Below are 20,669 nucleotides of genomic sequence, written 5' to 3'. Positions count from 1 at the left end.
TTCGGGAATCTCACTGCCTTTGACAGTCCTGTTTCCCGTACACACCTGCATTCCACATTTTCAGACCTCACAGAAGTTGTGAGTCTCACTCGATGGAGATTTTTAACACAGGCATTCCTCACAGGAAGTGAACAGCAAGGCCACATGCAGAGGCCAGCCTAGCACCTTCTGTGATTCCAGTTCACACCTGAACAAAATTTTATTACTTTTTGGTGTGGCCATTTAGGAATCACTCTATAATAAAATCCTGAATATTAAATGTATGAATACCAAGGTCTATTCTTCATCCCCATCCTTTTTAAAAAAATATTTCATCTTCTTTGTTTTATGAATTTTTGCTATGCCATTTGAAATTGCAGGCAATATAACATTTCAGGTCTAAATACTTCAGCATGTATTTTGGAATGATTAGGACATTTTTTTGTAATACATACCATTATCTACCTAGGAAAAGTAACAGTTTTCTAAACTCATCTAATATCCAATCTATATTCAAAGTTTGCCTGCTTGTCCAGAATTGCTTTTAGAGTGTTTTGCTTTTGGAGTTTTTTGTTTTGTTTTTTGTTCTCCCCAAAAAGAAACCAATCAAGGTATACTCATAGCATTTAATGGTTACATCTTTGTGATATTTTTTAACCTGGAACAATTTACCTACCTTAATGATATTGACTATTTTAAGAGACTAGGTCAATTCTCTTGAACAAAATTCCATGTTCTGAGTTTGTCTGATTTCTTTTTATTGTGTCATTTATCTTATTACTCTATCTTCTGTATTTTTGAAAACTAGATGTTGATTCTAAAGATCTGATGAGAAACAGGTTGTGTATTTTTGTCCATAACAACTCGATAGGTGATACCGTGTATTTTGTATCAGGCGGCACATATGATACTGTGTATTTTATGTCAGGAGACACTACTATTAGTGCTGCTGAGTTTGATCTCTTGATTAAGATGGTGATAGTCAGGTCTCCCAGTGTTAAAGTATGTTTTCCTTTGACAAGTGGAACTAATCTGTGTTATGATTTTTTTTCTTTTTTCTTTCATATGACTGTCCTTTCATCTAATGGTGTTAGCATCCACTGATGTGCCTTATTCGATTCATTTATTCCACTGGAGGTCACAAATTGGTCATTTAAAAAATTTATTATTCCTTTTACATTTCTTAAGTAACATTCTTCTGTCAGAAAGAGTTTTTTCTCATCACTGGGGGATGCTCTCTATTGTCCTAAATTTATATCAGTACAACATGTTTATTATCAATTATCTAAAGTACCAGCCTTGGATTATATATGCTTTTTAAAGCATTTTGATGTGCATTAAAGTAGGGAGCGGAGAGTAGATGAAATTTAAAACAGTGTTTCAAAATGGTGAGCAAATATAAGCAGCTTGGTAAAAGGGATTTCAACAAGTCACTGACAAGATCAATAACTATTTATTAATCTAAAATGAAATTATTAATACCAGGCACTAAAAGAGCTTACCAAATCCCCAAAAGCGAATGATATACCTGGTCAATGTGGATAAATATTTAGGCCTGAGAAGAAGTAAATTAATATAGGTAATTTGGATTGTCACCGTGTTGCTCCAACTTTAGAAGTCTCTCAGCTGCACATAGCAGCATGTGAGGCCGTTTATAAGTTGGGCTCAGTTTCTTGTCTGACCCACTCTCGCCCTTTCTCTCCTATATGTTTTAGTTATTGGTCGTTCTTAGCTTCACGCCTTTGTCCGCGCTATCTCCCTTGGCAGCAGCACTCTTCTGCCTCTTCTTGGGTTCCACTCTGCCCATTCCCTTTGTGAAGCTCCTTCCTCCCTGACTTCTCTAGATAGCACTTACCTTTGTCACGTCTGGTACTTGACTCAGTTTCCTATTTGGTCTTCCAGTTGCTTTTTATAAGTAAACCTCCTATCCACCACTAACCAAAAATTAAAAAGCTCTTTCACATGGCATTGCTGAGTTTTTGTATTCCCTTTGAGAATCTCTGAAAGTTACCAACAGATGTTAAACTATTCTCAAACAGATCTGTCTCCTTTGTATAGCTTTCTTTGCCTTCTAATATCAATCACCCCACAAAGACAAATTTTCTTGTGAAAATTAAGGCTAGAATTGAGGATGACTCACCACCTGTTCTTTGGAAATAATGTAAAGGCCTAGTTCTTTTACTATGTCAAAAACAAAGGAAAAAGAAAAAAGACAGGTGTAAATTGATCTTGCATTTAAATATTACAATGAAAACAAAGTTTATTTTCCTTAGATTGAACCCTTGAGTTCCTTTTGTTACCAATTCAAACACTGTTTTAAATGGAAACAAAACAATGGTATTTTGTACTTCTCGAAGAAAATTTTCATCCCACTCGACAAGACATTGTTTGAAATACCTTTTTTTCCTCTTTCTCCTTAATAAGAGCACTTTGCATATATGCAGTTCTTTTCATCTGTGGACCTCAAAGCGTTGGCTGACACTTTTTGTCACCAGATGGTGATAACAAAGCTATCACCCCTTTTGTTTTCTGTCTTTGCAGAAGCAGGAGGTAAAAAGCTACGGAGCACTGTCCAAAGAAGTACAGAGACGGGCCTGGCTGTGGAAATGAGGAACTGGATGACTCGACAGGCAAGCCGAGAGTCCACAGATGGCAGCATGAACAGCTACAGCTCAGAAGGAAAGTGAGTGAGGCTGGCGATGATGCGCGTCTCTTCCATGCTTTGCCCGAGGCCATCTTTTCTGTCTCACTCTCTCTGCTTTCACAAACTCACACACTCTACAGCGCCATTTTAATTTTCACTGGTCGATTGGCTTAGAAGAGGACATTTGCTCTCCTGCCACTGAGAAATGTGACATATCTAGCTTCTTATATCAAGGGAAATAGGTTTGGGAACAAAATGTTTTTGCTTTAATGGCAACATGCTAAAGTGTGACTTTCACAATACATGCAAATAAAAATTTTCCCTAGCTTGAAATAATATCTAAAAGCACAAAAATAATAGGTATGCATGCCACTCCATGTGAACAGTGTTAGTTTTTAAAATCTTCTATCTAAGAGTTATTACTAAAAAGTATAGAATGCTGATACATACTTCGTTCCATGCAGTAACAAACAGTTCAGACCAACGGAATAGCCAAAAAGAAATGCCACAGAGAGAGTTGGTGAGCCTTTCCCCTTTGTAGTTATCATGTCGCTTCCCCTCGAATCAGCTGTGCTTGAGATATTTTTAAAGCAGTTATAAAAATTATGTAGCCTTGTCACCAACAAATTAACAATAATTAATAACCGCAGGTCCATAGATGTGTACATGAAGGACATACATAGAGGAAAGGGGCTTACTGACCATTCTGTCATCCCCATGGAAACATCAGATGTTTAGACAACGTATCTGTAGCCCGTTCACTGATGCGAGGCCATAGGAGCTGCTGGCAGAGTATTGATGATATACCCTAAGGCTTATTTGTCTAGCATGGTTGTGTGTGTGTGTGTGTGTGTGTGTGTGTGTGTGTGTGTGTGTGTGTGTGTGTGTTTACATATATATGTATGTGCGTATATCAATACACAAGAGATGTATATGGTTTCTATGCATTTATAAATAAGGTAATGCGGGATACTTATGGAAACATTAAAATGTCTGGATTAACCGTATATTTGGGAATTAAGGTTGGAGGAAGAAATAAATTCGATGTTGATCAACAATGTCTTAAAGAGATAGAGAATCAAGTAAAGAGTAAATGTGCACTTAGCACTCATCATTGCAAAGCACTATGTTAGATTCTGTTATGTATATCAAAATTTTTAAACTATGGCCCCTGTACTCCAGATGTTTATAGTCTTATTGGAGAAATGGGATGAAAGCTCATAGATTCATTCAACTTAGAGCTTCTAGTGTTCTAAGCATTGTGCTATGCGTTGGGGATATAAGCCGTACCCGGGAGCCCAAATCCGTCGGTAGTTAGACCATGGGCTTTTGGTACTATAGAAACTGAGACAAGTTTCCAGGCTTCGTTTTAATTGATTGAGAGTAACCATTCATTAAGTGCTTACAATATTCCAAGCATAGTTCTGGGTGCTAGCGATGCATCAGTGAACAAAATAGGGGAGAGAAAAAAACCTACCTTCACCAAACTTACAGTCTAATAGGCAAGATAGCCACTAAACAAGAAAAATTAGTAAAATATATAGTGGATTAGGTGGTATAAGTACTAAGGTGAAAAATAAAGATGGGAAGAGAGATAATAGAGGGTACGGGTAGGATTTTATGTAGCGTAGACAGGGAAAAGGATGCATGTGAGTAAAGATCTGAAGAAAGTTAGTGAGCAAACGCATATTCCAGGGAGGAACATAACAGGCTGAAGAGAGACTGAGGCCTGAGGCCGAAACCTGCCCCGTGTTAGCAGCAGGAAGGCAGCACTGTGCGGTAAGGGCAGGGATGGTAGCAGACAGGAATTGAGAGCAGGGCGGGCAGTTTGTATAGTCTCTACATAGTGTAAGGACTTTGCTTTTACTTCGAGAAGGATGAGAAACCAATGGAGGATTTTGAGCAGAGGCCTGACATCTGACTTCAATTCAGACAGATCATTCTGACTGCTATGGGGGCGGGGAATAAAGGTGGCATCAGGAAGATCAATCAGAAGGCCGTTGCAGGAATACGGAAGGTAGAAAACGATGGCTTGGACCAGAGTGGTAGCATTAGTGAGGTCAGATTTTCTTGTTGTATTTTGACAGTAGAGCCAATGAGATTTATGGATGTATTTGATGTAACTAATGAGAGAAAGAGAGCACATGAGTTTGCTAGGGCTGCCATAGCAAAATACCACAGACTGCGTGGCTTAAACAACAGAAATTTATTTTCTTATGGTTGCGGAAGGCTGGAAGTACAAGATCAAGGTGTCGGCAGGTTTTGTTTCTCCTGAGGCCTCCGTCCTTGGCTTGCAGATGGCTGCCTTCTCGCTGTGTCCTCACATGGTCTTTGGTCTGTGCATGCATACCCCTGGTGTCTCTTCCTCTTCTTATAAGGATACCAGTCATATTTAAGGCCCTACCCTTATGACCTCAGTTAACTTTAATTACCTCTTTAAAGGCCCTATCTCCAAATAGAGTCATTCTGAGGGTTAAGCCATCGTCAGATGAATGGAGGGGGGCAGCACAGTTCAGTCCATAACAATGAGTAAAGACAACTCCAAGAATGAGCAGAGAGCCGTGGAGGTGGAGTGGGGTGTAGGGTCCAATTAATGTCCGTGGTAAAGAAAGTGCTACCTTTTGCTCCCGCCCCAGGGAGGGGCCACAGGGAAACCTGAGCTTCCTGAATGTGAACGAGGTTAAGGGTTTAATCCTGTCCGTTATTTTGCTTTTAGTCTGATTTTCCCTGGTGTCCGTTTGGCCTCTGATAGCCAGTTCAGCGATTTTCTGGATGGCCTTGGCCCTGCCCAGCTAGTGGGGCGTCAGACTCTGGCTACACCTGCAATGGGTAAGAATTTCTATCACATGATTTCATTGTTCTTTTATGTTACTGAAAATCACATTCACTAATTTCATGAGATCTTTAATGGTACTGTCAAGTGGGAATGTGTATCTTAGATTTTAAGATTTAAAAATATCTCCAATTAATTTTTTTCCACTTAATTTATATGCTTTTTAAAGTGACATATCATTGTTAAAATTTTAAATATAATGAATTTAGGAACTAAATGAGAAATGATGAAATGATATTAAACCAAGGTCTTTGGCGCAGCATTTTTCTCACTGCATTTGTATATTAAATCCTGTTTCTTCCTCACATACCATAGGTGACATTCAGGTAGGAATGATGGACAAAAAGGGACAGTTGGAGGTGGAAATCATTCGGGCCCGTGGCCTCGTTGTAAAACCAGGTTCCAAGACACTGCCAGGTAAAAACAAGAGAAATTCTTCTACTCTCGTTCATAAGCCGCACGTTTTAATTCAGAGACTTTGTTTTCGATTAGCTGCTGAAAACCTTGTCTTTATATAACCAAGGATACCATTAGCAGCAGTTCATGTGTGCCTCTCGAGTGATGGTCAGTGAGGGTGGTCTGGTGGGAATGATCCAAGTTGCTGAATAAGGACACGGGCAGGAGAAGTCGCTGAAGAGTGACAGCTGCCGTACTTTGTTCATTTCGTACAACATGTACATAAGAAAATTTTTTTCTTATTACCTGGTGTTTTGTGTTATTCTTCAATTTTTCTGGAGCTTCAAAATTCTCCTCAGAAATTCTTAGAGTTCTAGAATTAGAATAAAATAGATACAGGCCCCAACGGAGCATGAGCCTTTGTACCCAGGACATTCTCATTATAAGACTCTTCCTTCCTGTAGTATATAAAGAAAATGAGGCACCTATATAGGTTTTTATTATATTATAATAAATATATAAAACCTATATTATTATATAGGTTTTGATGTCACATATTTCGTACTGAAGGTACGTACTAAGGTGCTTGCAGCATAGAAAGTGCCAGACTCCAGATTTGTCGTGCAGAGAAGTATAGCTCATTGGATCTGACATATAGAACAATTACTGAGGATTCTGAAACTTGGTTTTTCATTCAGCACCTCCACTGACTGACTGTAATTTTGAATATTTTAACTCTCCTATCCTTGCAGAAATTATGCATTATAATGTATATGACCTATTGTACAACCTTGTAGTGGTGGTTAAGGCAAGTGTGTATAAAGGTCTTGGAGCTAGTCAACTCACTCTGCTATAGAGAATATCATAATTTCTGCATGCATGAAAATGCTTTTATGAAGTCTATCAGATAAATTTCAAGCCATGGGATTCATAATTAGTTGCCTCTTCCCAGCTAATCTGAACGTATTACATCAAACCTCACCCTTGTGTACCCATGCCACCATCAATAAACAAACTTTTTTGAGTGATCAATAAGCGATTTGTGGTGTTGGGTGAATAAAACAATATAGTTTCAACATTTTTAATTAGATTTAAGTATTGATAAATGAAAGACTGAGTAAGACATCTCTCTTGAATATTGTTAGGGACTAGAAGCAGTTCACCTTATTTGATGCAGAGTTCAAATCCATATAACCAGTTGATGACAAAATAGTAATCAACTCAGAGGCTGAGTCAGCATTGCCTAAAACTACTTGAATGGCTCTTGATCATCTATGGTTTATTTAACAACTTTGACATCATGTGAAAAGGCCACTGACTTTGGATTGCTCACTCCTTCAGCCTAAGATTAAGCGGTTGCCGATGTCACCCATGACAGCTCATCACTTAACTCTCCTCTGTATTTTCTTTCCCAAGCACCGTATGTAAAGGTGTATCTGTTAGATAATGGAGTCTGCATAGCCAAAAAGAAAACAAAAGTGGCAAGAAAAACGCTGGAACCCCTTTACCAGCAGCTGTTATCTTTTGAAGAGAGCCCCCAAGGAAAGGTTTTACAGGTATTTACTGAATTGTTTACCCCTTACCTAAGAAAGTATTTTCATGGAGTCAAACCTTGTATCCAAAATCTTTTCTTATCATACTCTTTTGGATTGCTCACAGCTGAAATTCTTGGGAAACTTCAGAGCAATGGCCAGTGTTATAAAGCTATAGACACCGTTCTTGGCTTCCTTTAAACTGAAGTGTAGACTTGCAAACCCCCATCACATATATACTCCAGTCTCCCTGGACTACTTATGGTCTTCACACTCTGTACAGTTTTCCTAGTATATCTTTGGATTCCAGTTGTTATAAAGACAACTATTCTAGCATTAAATACAACTATTTTACTTGATGTTTGATGTCAGCACATTAATTGAATATGTTTTACTTTATAAGTTTTCCAGTACGTTATTATACTGACATCACTCTCCTTTTTATTTTACCAACAGATCATTGTCTGGGGAGATTACGGCCGCATGGATCACAAATCTTTTATGGGAGTGGCCCAGATACTTTTAGATGAACTGGAGCTATCCAATATGGTGATTGGATGGTTCAAACTCTTCCCCCCTTCCTCCCTAGTAGATCCAACCTTGGCCCCTCTGACAAGAAGAGCTTCCCAGTCATCCCTGGAAAGTTCAACCGGACCTTCCTACTCTCGTTCATAGCAGCTGTAAAACTGTTGTCATAGCAACCAGCGTTACAAAAAAAAAAAATCACAGGTCGCAAACCCTGGTAACACTGCATGCTTAATGTTGTGTCTTCTGAGCCTGTTTCTAGGGATACGAAGCGATCCTGTGTTCTCAGAGGAAGTTGCACACATTGTGCCCTAAAGAAGGCCCTCAGGCGACAGAGCGGAGCTGTGAAGAACTGTCAGGTTTGGAGTTCAATTAATACTCAAGTTTTGGTCCAATCCGAAGCCATGGATTAATCTCAAAGAATCAGTCAGTTTCATGCAACAAAAGCCCTTTTCAATGGCACCTTTATATTTTTATCGTTCCTTTTTCTTCATTTCTCTGACCCCAAAGCGCGGTTATGCCACAGAAATGGAGCTATACAGCCATTAAGCCACGTTACCAGTCAAGGAGTAAAGTCCCAGGTGAAAAGCAGGAGACCAAAGAAGTGGTCCAGGACAGGACATCGGCTCCTGCGGACGGTGACCAGGAGCAGCCGGTCCAGCGCGGACAGTGGCAGACCTCAGAGCCCCAGCAGGCACGTGATTCACTAAGGCCAAGATGTGCTGGACTCTGAAAAACAAAATTCTGTGGCTACACTGTACTGAATGAAACTAAAGAAACTTTTTTTGCATGGACACAGATTAGCTGAATACTTAAATTATTTTCTTGGGGCTGCAACTTGCAAAAAAATAAAATAAAATAAAAATCAGCCATTTTCAAAAATTTATATTATTTTTAAAAATAAATTTCACTAGTGCATGGTTTTAAAAACGGGGCGAGAATGCAACAGGGTGATACAAAGACACACCATGTTTATTCTTTAATCGGAGTCTGTGTTTTGGCAGACATTACAAATGAAATACTTTCTAGAAGATAAAGTTCTCTTTATGTGACAAGTATATATTCGATTTATTTCCATGTTAAATATACGAATCTAATGAAGTTCAGTATGTGCGCATTGTTCACATCTTTCTTCCTCTATCTCACTTTTCCTCTTCTCCCTCCTTTAATCTTTTATTTTCTTTCTCCCTACCAGAGTGAACATTAGCCTAAAAAATAACATGTTTTTGACATGATATACTGTCTTATACCCACGTTTGATTCAGAGCTGTAAATGCTTCTGAATTTATGAATTTCTCAAGGGGAAAAAAAACTATGTAAGAGCTTTCTTTATTTCAAGCATGTTGAAAAGGATTTTGCAACATGACTTGGGAGTGCATTAAAGTAAGTCAGCATGTATTTGATAAAGAAGATATTTGAACTTTTGCAATTTACTGTACAGTGCATGGTAATTTTATTTTCACCTTCAAAGTTCAGTTTACAAAAAAATTCTAAAATCACGTGGCCATTGTAATGTCTAACACATTTGTTTTTAGCACCAGCATTATTCATACAGGGGTTAAAGTATTATTTCTAGAAGGTCTTAGGTTTCGTTTTTAATTAATTAAAACGATTTCTTTAGCCAATTTCCATTTACTATGTGAATGGAAACACTCCTGAAACTTTGGAGCCCTGAAACACAGGGCTGTTTATTAATTCAATTTTCTGTAGTAAAATTCAATTTTTCACAAATTATATTTCTAAAGAAATATAGTAAACATGAATTTGCAACAAATAATTTTAAAGCTCTAATTTTTAGATGACTCAAAGAAAGTCAGTCTGCCTATCAATAGTTCTTTGATGCCATCACCAAAAGTCTACATGCAAATTCCCGGAAGTTAAACCCCTGCCTTTGGTTTGACAGACAGTTGTTACCGTTGGGTGGTGCTCAAGGTCAAATTTCTCTGAAGTTCTCCTTCTTAGAGGAAAAGTCACTGGTTAATGTAATAAATCACCCATACTTTCTGTTTCTGTAATGTACACTTTGATGACACATTCTTATTGGTTGACTTTAATTTCTTGCAATTACTTTTGAAATCCACATACATAACATTTCTTCAAGGCCATGCACAAAAAATATTTTATTATTATTTCTATTATTATTATTATTATTATTATTATTATTCCTTTTTAAATTCACTGCTGACCATTGAAAACTATCATGTTTGATATGGTGCAAAAGTTAAAATGAGTATCACTAAAAATGCCTTCTCTCTATGTGGTGCAATATGAAATACACTGAGACTGTGTATTGACGTTCTGAGATCTCTGATGGACCCGGATAGAGTTGTTCAAAGAATGAATAAAACTTTATTGAAATAATTTAGACACTTGTGTACCAGCAACAATTGATTTAATAGACCTAGAGTGTCTATACTCTCCCTTAGAATAAACGTTTACCATTTTCCTGATACTAAGATGCAGTCACATAATCTTTTGTGCATATTCCTATATAAATTATTTCTAATTTTAATAAGAAGGACATGACTGTATGGAATATTTGTACATACTCGTTATTATGCAGTATTTACTTAAAAGTTGGTGTATTTTTTTTTTAATTTTCACCTATCTACACCTCAACTTGTGGTTTAGTCATGTAAATAGCACTATTCCAGTGACCATCGCTGCCCTGTACATAGTATGTTTTAAAAGTAAAGGGAATTCCAGTTGGAAAAAATAAAGGGTCGATTAGTCCTGTAATGAACACCAACTAATGTAAGTCAAATTCATTCTGGTGATGGTATTTAACACTTTAAAATAAAACGTTTTCTTTAAGACGTTGTATGCATGGCTTTCTCTGACTTCCCTTCCCCCCCACACAGCCCCAAGCCACTGCAGCTCATTCTCTGAACTCACATTGTTTAAAAACAACAAAATAATCTTTTCCACCTCTCCATCACAGAAGCTGACTGCTGGTCTTAACAAATAGCCCTCAGTAGAGCATTTCTTTAAATTGCCAAAGGATTTCAGATCACATCGACATAAGTTGCTGCTTTTTTAAAAAGTGGTTATTCCGGACTGAGGTGCTTTCTTGCAGATTTGGGGTGAAACGGGTGAGATTCCCGAGCCAGTGTGGCCTCCACTGAGAGCAGAGTCACAGATAACCTTGTGCAGGCCCTGCCATTCCCCAGGTTAGTTAGGATGGCGAGGGTGACAGCTTTCCCCAATGTGTTTCCACTGACGGGTCAGTTCAGCTCTGGGTGGAGGTGGGGGTGCATTTGACTTGAGGAGACGTGTGGTTACCTGACGTGACAACTGGTCCAGAGACTGGCTTCTATCATGTGAGTATGAACGGATGAGAGGATTTCTCCATATCCTTCCAGGGCAGTTCCTCAGCTGGAGGAAAATCCCCAGTACAGTTCTCATGGGAGTCCTTCCTGGTTCTAAACTTAGAAGCCCGTTTGATTAGTTAGAAATCAACCGAAATCTAAACCCCATTCTCTCTTCATTCTTAGAAACAGCCATTTCTTCTATTTGCAGGGACTCCATTCCGTACCTGTCCTATATTATTTTTCATTGTTCAACATACACCCCTTACTCGAGCTAGCTATTTCTTTGCTGTTCATACACTCCTATTATAAAAATCTCCTTGCTTTATACACCATCTCCTAAAAAGCCCTTCTACTTTCTCAATAATAATCCATGTTAGTCCCTTCCTGCAACTCCCTGCTCAGGACTGAGCTCTTAGCAGTTTCTGACTAAACTCTAACAATACGGCCACCTTTGATGCCAGTACTTCTACTTTCCCAGTGACTCCAGATGTCAAGGTTCTGCAAACAACAATAAAGGATATGACGGTCACTCTTGTAGGAGCCATGAGAGAATTGGTTGAGAAATCACCAAAGCTGGCTGCCTGTACTGACTTAACCTTTAACATTCCATGCACATAAAAACCATGTTCATTTCTACATGTTTATCTCCACTCCGTCAGCTCACGATGCCCTCAACATCCTGCTGGCATTCACAGACTAGATTAAACAGAAGTTCACGCACCCACCTGTACTTTGTGAAATGCACATAGAGAAGCAGCAAGTATGTAAGAGGAAATTAACAACAATGTACTACTCAGATTCCCCATGTGGCTCGACTCAAGTCACTTCATCTCTGGCACTTATTTCTTCTGAGAAATGAGTTCGAGTTACACTTTTATGATTAAGTCAACTCTTTGACTAACATATAAGCTCCTTCAAGGAAGGGACCATGTCTATGTTTTTCCTCTTTTGTGTCTTCAGTGCCAAGAGCAATGCTTGACACACAGATGCTCAATAAGTATCTACCAAATTAATGAATATTTAGTTCCTGCTATTTTTTGAGACACTGTTCTAGACATCATACTGAACAGAACAAGCATGGCCCTGTCTTTGTGGGACTTTCATTCTACTAAAGAAGATACACCTTGGGTAAAAATATTACAAGTATGATAACTTCCCAAAAAGGGAGCCCCCAGACCGCTATGAGAGCATACAGCAGTGTCTTAACCCAGGTGAGAGAGTCAAGGTAGGTATCTTAAAAATTGAACAGAAGTTAAGTAGAAGGAAATGATAGCAATGGGAAATGGGAGTGAGGTGAAGAATATTCCAGGCAGAGAAAATAGCAGGTAAGCATTTAGAGGGAAGGAAACTGACTGTACCACTTTTATTGCCATATAGAATGTCTAAAGCAATGGTGAGTATATAAGTGCTTATGAGTGAATGAATGAATGAATGAATGAATGAACAAGTGAATACGGATTTCTGCAGTCTGGGCTATTTCTAAATCATTGAGAGTTTCGTTGAGAGGCTAGCTTTAATTTAAACCTAACGTGAGATCTGTTTGTAAATGAGATCATTGATGAGGCAATCTTCTATATAATTATATTTTAAGTATTTCTTAGAATGCACTCAGTCCTCCATCCCGTTGTAAGGTCCTTCTGTACCCAGCATAGCACCTAACTCAGTGCCGAGCACATGACAGGTGCCAAACACTCAGCCTTAACAGTGACTACCCCTTTCAAATAGTCTCAGAAAGATTATTGTTATCAATGTGGAGACTCCTGAGTCCTAAACTTTATGTTCACCCTTTAAAGCTGTGATATTCTTAATGCTTTTTGAGTACCAACTTCCTATCATTTCCCTTTTAGATAGGGGACCATTTGATTTAGTATGAGTCTTTTTCTGATCTGTCTGCATTGTTCCCATGAGACTTGCCATTGTCTAACCCCCTTCTCCTTGTTCCGACTGGTGGTATAGAGGATGCAGACTCTTAAACTGGGTCAATCTGTACCCTTGCTTGTGAAGATTTGTTGTTTTTTGTATTGTTTTGCCTTGACGCCAAAGAGACATTCCATCTCTAGTGATAGAAACTATTACATGGGAAAAAAAGGTCAGGAGCTGCCAGTGGCTATGCTTTCTGATATATGGTGGATTGGATTAAGATAAGAAAGAAAGTTAACAAAGCCGAGTGGAGGCCAGAATTGGAGAGTCCTTTAGACTTCATGTTTTTGGTCCCATTATGACTGAGAATCAGTTGTATCCTTTCATTTCTAAGAGAGTCTACATATTTTAGCTATAGTTAGTTGAGTTCCTGCCACTTGAAGTTATGAGTCCTGATTTATACCTTTGGCCAAGAACAAGTCTAATAAAATTATAGAATTTTGAAGGAGTTGTTGAGGTTACCTAGAACAATCCCAGAGCACCAAGAGAAACCCTAAGACGTGACCGTCTGACTTCTGCCTGGCAAAGGGGCTGGAGAAATAAGCTCTGCAACACAGCCCACTCTTTAGTCTCTAATAGTTAGATTCTTCTTTCTAACGCCTAGCCTAAACCTTCCTTCCCAAATGTTATACTTCCTAGGACTAGCACTACCTTCTAGAACTATGTAATAAAGGGCCTGTCCCTCTTCCACATGATAGCCCTTCAAACATCTCAAGTTAGCTAGATTACTTTCCCCAACTCTTAGAAAGCAGCATAGCAAGCTAGCTAAAAGTAACTGTTCTAGATAAGGACACCAGAGTTGAAATATATGCTCCTTCATATACCAGCTATATAACCTTGAGTGAGCCATTTATCCTAAGTCTTTTATCATCTATAAAATAGGAAGCAGGGGTGACAATGCTACTTACTTCACAAGGTTGCTGAGAAGATTAGATGAGATAACACAGATAAACGACAATTCTAGATACATAAGTACTCAATAAATATTAGCTACTGCTATGGTTGTAGTAATTGTAATTGTAATTATTACTATCACTATGTATTTTCTTTCCCAGGCACTTCCAATCCTTTCAAGCATTTGTCACTTACTAAAAATCTTGCTCATCCTCTGTCTATCTTCTCCAGAATGAAGCCAATGGCTCCAGGTGGGTACTAGCCCAACAAGAGTACTAGGCTAGGCCTCTACTTCCATAGACACAACCTATGATTCCATTGCTTTTTTCTGTAGCCGCCTTACATAGCTCTCGCAGCCTGGGCTGGAGGACGACCAAGCCGCCCAGACCCTCCTTTGCATGAACAGCAGCCTCATTCTGCCCTTGGGGAATTTTGGCTTTTGCCAAACAGATATGAAAGTTAATTCTTACTAAATGTTTTCTCATTGTTCTTTTCAAATATTCCAGCCTGCCAAAATCATTATGACTGTCCTAACTCTAGCATAAACTCTGAATTATTATGACTCATCAAACATATCAGCTTTCCCTGCTAGCTCTGTGTCATCTGCAAATCTGATAAGAGTGTTTCCTCTGCTTTCATCCATATCTTTAATAAAATCAGGTCAAGATCAAAGTTTCACGACCCCTGTTAGTACTACTAATATCAATAGTAGTTATTGTCATGTAATACATTGTAACTTACAAAATGACTAATATACATGATCTAACAATCTTTATGACTGACTTATGAGGTAAGTAGTATTGTTTTACAGAAGAGAGAAATCGTAGTTTCGAGAGTTTAATGTAAGCAAGGTCCCCCATCTGATAAATGGCATATCCAGGTGCAAACCTGGGTCCCCAGACAATACATCGAGTTGTTCAATTAATTGTGAAACTACTTCATCTTAACATTATCCACATACGTTTTCCCAGTTTAATTCATCAGCACCTTCTCAAATGACTCGCTGAAATATAGATTTACTACCTTTACTACATTTCCTTCCTATTGCAATCTAGGTGCTGACGAAAGCGTGAGGGGGTGGGAGTGGAGGGGAGAAGGAGCTGCTGGTCATAACACCTACTTTTCTGAGTTATTATGGGATTTCATTAGAACACAGAGATGGGCATAAAACAGGTACTCATTGATGACAGTTCTTTCTCTTATCATGGGCATCAGCGCCTGCTCTTTAGTTTACTTCACCATTTCAAGTTGAAGATACTTCTCCCGGCTGCAGACAAGAGGAGAAAGAGAATTAGAACATGCTTCAGCATTTTTTCCACTATTACCTCCGAGCAATAGGTCTGCCCTTTCGTTGACAAACTCCTTGGCCCCAAAAGAACTAAAAGGACCATTTTTATTACCGTTAGCATTTTTCAGCCTCACTATATTCTAACCTTCAGCCTCCTGTCACTCTTCCTATAGGTACATGCTCTGGTCCTGTTTGTCCTCGCTTATGGGCCTCTCATCAGAGCTCGTAAGCAGAGCCTCTCTGTAATTAGACTTTTTATCTCTAATATTTGTTTTATGTATTTCTGTTTTGCCTGCCTTTCCCTTTTTCATTCTGGAATATTAGAATAATCTTTCATGCCTCTTTGACTATTACCACTTCTGCCAAGGACTATTCCTTACATCTTCTGAATTTTTAATGCATCAGTTAAAAACTTAGGACGCATACCTGTAGTATCTTCTTTCCTCACTATTATGACTATAAAATGAAATGGTGACTTACTTGCATGAGTGTAAGTGACTAACTTCTACATTGCAAACCAATTTTAGAGTTGTTTTGGTGGGGAGCGTGTAAGAATTATACTCTTCTGGCTGGTTCCTGGCTCTACTCCTTATCAATGTTCAATCTGGACGATTTCATTTATATTCTCTGAGTCTCACTACCCACAGTTGCAAAATAGGAATGATAAAACTACTCAATTAATTTGGTTGTCATAGGGATTAAATTAAGTAATGTGTATAGAATACAAACCTCCATGAGTGGTATAAAATAAACATTTGCAAATACCAACAATCATGAGCATAAGGAATTGATTAGAATGACTTGAAACTATTTCTTTCTTTGCTGGTCTGTCTCATCAAAGATATAAATTTTCCCAAGGGAACAAATAGCTCCCTCTAGACATTCAAGGCCAAGCTAGGGGAACACTGCTGGATTGGGAGGTAGTTCTGCTGAGCTCCCTAAAGCAGACCTTGTTTAATTTTCACTGGAGATGAATGAATGGATTCAGCAGTCTACTATCAGGGCTGCATAAAAGAAAGACCCCGGGGAGAAACCAAGCAGCAAGGCAGTTCACGGCCTTCTCAGAAGGGAGCTACTGGGCAGACAGAGTCAGGCAGCCATCCAAAAGATGGGACCTCAAAAATATCCTGGGAGAGTGCACTCCATATGGGCTGGCTGTGTGTCCTGGAGAGCTACAAGGGGGAGGAAGTCGCAGCTCCTGGAAGGTAACACGAAGTGGGAGCAGGGTGACCTCTAAATCCTCGCAGGCAGATTTTTGAGTACCTTATCACACAGTTCCTCTGGTTGCTTCTTAAGCAAGAAAGGGGCAGGCTTTTCTCTGGTTCTCGCCTCCAGAGTCTGGGCTCTCTTCCACTGCAGGTCTGGCTGGTGACCTGCCGGGGACAATGGACTTCTTGAGTGGCCACTGAGGGACAGCAGGGCCCCTGCAGGCTACTGATGGGGCCTTGAGGATATGCTGGGGGACTCAAATCTTGAACCACTGACGACTTGGGGCTCAATCTGGGGGTGATGAACAGCATGGCAGCAAGAAAGTGTCTGTTAGATAATTATAAGCCCTTCTTAGCAAATCTCTAGCTCTTGCTGGAGGAAGATTGGAAATGGGGGGAAAGTTCATTCTTGATCAGTTGTAGCCAGGAACTTTGTGTGGTAATACCATGAAGCTTATGTAAGTTATTTGTGACAGTAAAAAACAAAAACAAAAACAAAAATAAAAACCAAAAACCCAATGCTTTCGTTGTGTGAGGGGGCGGGTGGCGGGGCTGACTCATCTCGAATGTTCTGGGTTCTGATGAGTGCTGAGCATTCAAGGTTGACAATCCAGTCAACCTTTAGGTACAAATCTAGTGCCAAAAGACTGTTAGAGAAATTAATCCCCAAATCACAAAACCCAAAATCCAGTTCTTCAGGGCTTTCTCAGAAAGAAGAAGCAGCAATACAGTACAGCAAACAGAGCCTCAAGTCTTAGAATTATTTGAGAGACAGGCCTTTACAATATCCAGGGTATCGATACCCAAAACAATACAATATCATGTTACTTTCAGGTTCACTAGGCCTTCCTTCAATAGCCATCTCTAGATATTAATAGATACATCTTTCCTGTCTTCTTGTCTATTGTTGCAATAAATCACATTTTGATCCTCAAGTATAAATGCTGTGGACTCTTCATTCAAAGCTGGACCTCAAATCATGGTATGAAGGGGTAAGTACAGGTAGAAAGAGGGAGAGAGTAAAAACGTGGGGCAGGAGGGAACCAGGGGAGAAGAGGTCTCAAACAACCCAGCCCTGAACTAGAACTTGTCCATTTTCTTTAAATGAATTTTGGTCCCTGTTTTTTCACACCTAGTTCAGAGTGAAGCAAGTGAGCAGGTGAGCGTGAGTGAGCACCGGGAACAAAATGGAAACAGGAACGCTTGGAGGCTTCTTTATTATAGTGATTACATGTTATATTTTAATGAATATGTGTTATAATGATATAATTATATCCAGGACCTTCCTGAAGAGCTGAGTGTGCCTTGAATGGGAAGGAGAGGGAGCGAAGCTTTTAAGAGGACACTCAGAGAAGAGACAGCCATGCCTACAGGCAGAGTTAAGTTTGGGGAAGAGCAAACTACGCCAACAGAGAGCAGGACCACAGCGACGCTGCAATGGAAAGGTCTTCCTCTTGGAACACGTAAGTGGCAATGGGAATACCTTGCGGTTGCTGCAATTATCTAAAGCAAAATACACGTCTGTTATTTTTTCCTTTCTCTTCTTTTAATACAGAAGTATCAGAGTACTAGTCTGCGCAGCCATGCATATTTCTCTTATCTGTTGTTCTGAGTAGTTTATCAGTTAGATTTCAAACACAACATTTTGCACTTATGAAACGGAATGTGTTTGTCAGATTGGTGTCTGGGTTATGATGGCCTCATGAAAAAAATAGTTGGAAGTACTCCTTTCTCTATTTTCTGAATGAACTTGTGTAAAACTGGTATTATTTCTTTCTTAAATATTTGCTAGAATTCAGTCTACAGCCATGTCACCCTGAACAAGCCCAATCCCGTGTGATCTTGGAAGCTAAGCAAGGTTGGGCCTGGTTAGTACTTGGATGGGAGACCATCTAAGAAGACCAGGTGCTGTAGGCATTAAAAAAAAAAAAAAAAATTGCTAGAATTCACCAGTGAGACCATCCAGGGCTGGAGTTTTCTTTGTGGGGAAATTTTTACTGTAAATTAAATTTGTTTAATAAATAAAAGACTACTAGAATATCTGCCATCATGGCTATGATTTTAAGAAATTTGTTGATTTTATGTAAGGTGCCAAATTTTATCATTATAAAGGTATTTGTAATATTTTTATCATCCTTTTAATTTCTGTAGAATCTAAAGAAAAGACCCCTCTTTTACTCTTTTTTAAAAATTACTATTATTTTTATTATTATTGTGACATTGATTAACAAAATCCAGTAAGTTTCAAGTGTATTAAGTGTATTATTTTTTTTAATTATTATTATTTTTTCTGTTACTCTTGAGGTTGATAATTTTCTCTTTCTTGATCAGACTCACTAGGGGTTTATTAATTTTGTTAATCTTTTCAACATACCAATATTTGGCTTTGTTGTATTTCTTTATTCTTCGTTCTCTATTTTATTGATTTCTGCTCTTTATTATTACCTTCTAATTATTTTGAGTTCGATTTGTTATTTTTCTAGTTTCTTAAGGTGGAAGCTTAGATCATTGATTTTAAACCTTTTCTAATATAATCTTTATCCTAATACATTTTCCTTTTTATAACTGCTGTAGTTACCCAAATTTTGACGTATTTTCATTATTATTCAGCTAAAATGTTTATTATACCTTGTGATTGCTATTTGCATCCAGGGGTTATTTAGAAATGCACTAATTCCAAATACTGGGGAACTTTCTAGGTATCTTATTGTTATTGATTTTTAATTTAATTCTATTTTGGCCAGAAAACAAACCTGAAAGATTTTGATCTTTTGATATTTATTGGGACATATTTTATTGTTCAGCATATCACTTATCTTAGTGAATATTTCCAAAATGTTGAAAAGAATGTGTATTCTGCAGTCGTTGGCTATAGTGTTAGTGTTCTATAAATATTAATTAGATCAAGTTGGTTGATATTATTGTTAAAATTTTAATATCCTTATTGAATGCCTAGTTCTTGGTTACAAAGAGAGAGGTAATAAAATCTGCAGCTACATGTAGGTGTGTCAGTTTCTCCCTTTAATTCTGTCCTTTTTTTTCCTTCATGTATTCTGAACCTCAGATATTGATTGCATAACATGTGTGATTGTTACAGCTCCTTTATGAATTAAACTGTTTATCGTTATGCAGCCCCTTTTTATCGCTGATAATATTCCTTGTCTGGAATTTTTCTTTGTTTTCATACCAGATTTCTAATGCTCACTGTTTCTGCCCTTTTACCCTTAACCTATCTGTGCTGAATTTGTTTAAATTGTGTCTTCATCTCTTTCAGGCAGCACGTGGTTGACTTTTGCTTTTTAATCAAGTCTGATAGTTTTTTCCTTTTCATTGGAATGTTTAATTCATTTACATTTAGCACTACTATTAATATGGTAGGGTATACGTTTCCTGTGTTGGTAGTTGTTACTATGTTATCCTATCTGCTTTTATCTGTTCTTTTCCTGTCTTTTGGATTAATGTATTTTTTAATATTCCATTTGCTTTGCATTGATTTTTCATCTTGCTTCTAAATAGATTACAAATGAATTCTTATTGTCAACTTAAAGTTAATGTTTTACTATTTTATATAAAATGGAAGACTCTTACAACAGCAAGATTCCATTTACCCTACCTATCCTTTCTGCTATTCTAATTGTTTGTTTTCTACATCGGTAATAAAACACCATAATGTAAAGCATTACTTTTGTTTTAAATAATCAGTTGTCTTTCAGAGAAATTAAGAGAAAAAAATATATATTTTTATATTTTCCAATAGTATTTACTATTTTTGCTTTTCACATTCTGTCCTTAGATCCAACTTTACGTCTAGTGTCATTTCTTTTTAGCCTGAAATGTTTTCCTTAACACTTCTTATAAGTCTGATGTCAAAAAATTCTCTAGGCTTTTATTTTTCTGAAAATATTTTTATTTTACTCTAATTTTTGAAGTATATTTTTATTGGATAAAGAATTCTGTGTTGAGTTTTTCTCCCCCTCACAGAACTTTAAAGATGTCATCCATTGTCTTCCGGCCTCCATTAGTGATGATGAGAAGTCAGCCATCATTTATACCCGTCTTTCTCTTTTTGCAACTTTTAAATATATATCTATATGGCTACTTTTAAGATTTTTCTTTTCATCTTTGGTTTTCAGTGGTTT

At 38.0% G+C, this 20,669-nt stretch overlaps 1 protein-coding gene and 1 pseudogene across 18 annotated transcripts in view; both read left to right on the top strand.

Annotated features, from left to right (window-relative positions):
* RIMS2 (regulating synaptic membrane exocytosis 2) overlaps window positions 1-10,723 on the top strand; it is a 549,058-nt gene extending 538,335 nt beyond the window's left edge. For 16 of the 18 annotated variants that reach the window (XM_025050124.1, XM_025050122.1, XM_025050126.1 and 13 more), the window contains 5 exons: window positions 2,521-2,662; window positions 5,340-5,452; window positions 5,772-5,873; window positions 7,269-7,408; window positions 7,841-8,059. In XM_025050124.1, the coding sequence (XP_024905892.1) occupies window positions 2,521-2,662; window positions 5,340-5,452; window positions 5,772-5,873; window positions 7,269-7,408; window positions 7,841-8,059 (716 nt within the window). Of the gene's footprint in view, window positions 1-2,520; window positions 2,663-5,339; window positions 5,453-5,771; window positions 5,874-7,268; window positions 7,409-7,840 lie in introns of all 18 variants that reach the window. The other 2 variants (XM_015593047.2, XM_015593053.2) reach the window with 1 other exon arrangement.
* A 7,605-nt stretch (window positions 10,724-18,328) lies between these two features.
* Window positions 18,329-18,447, top strand: LOC112483723 (annotated as a pseudogene).
* The last annotated feature ends 2,222 nt before the right edge of the window (window positions 18,448-20,669 follow it).

Source organism: Pteropus alecto, unplaced genomic scaffold, assembly GCF_000325575.1.
Source record: "Pteropus alecto unplaced genomic scaffold, ASM32557v1 scaffold164, whole genome shotgun sequence".
NCBI lineage: Eukaryota > Metazoa > Chordata > Mammalia > Chiroptera > Pteropodidae > Pteropus > Pteropus alecto.
The sequence above is the reverse complement of the archived record's forward strand: the minus strand, read 5'-3'. Positions and strand labels throughout refer to the sequence as shown.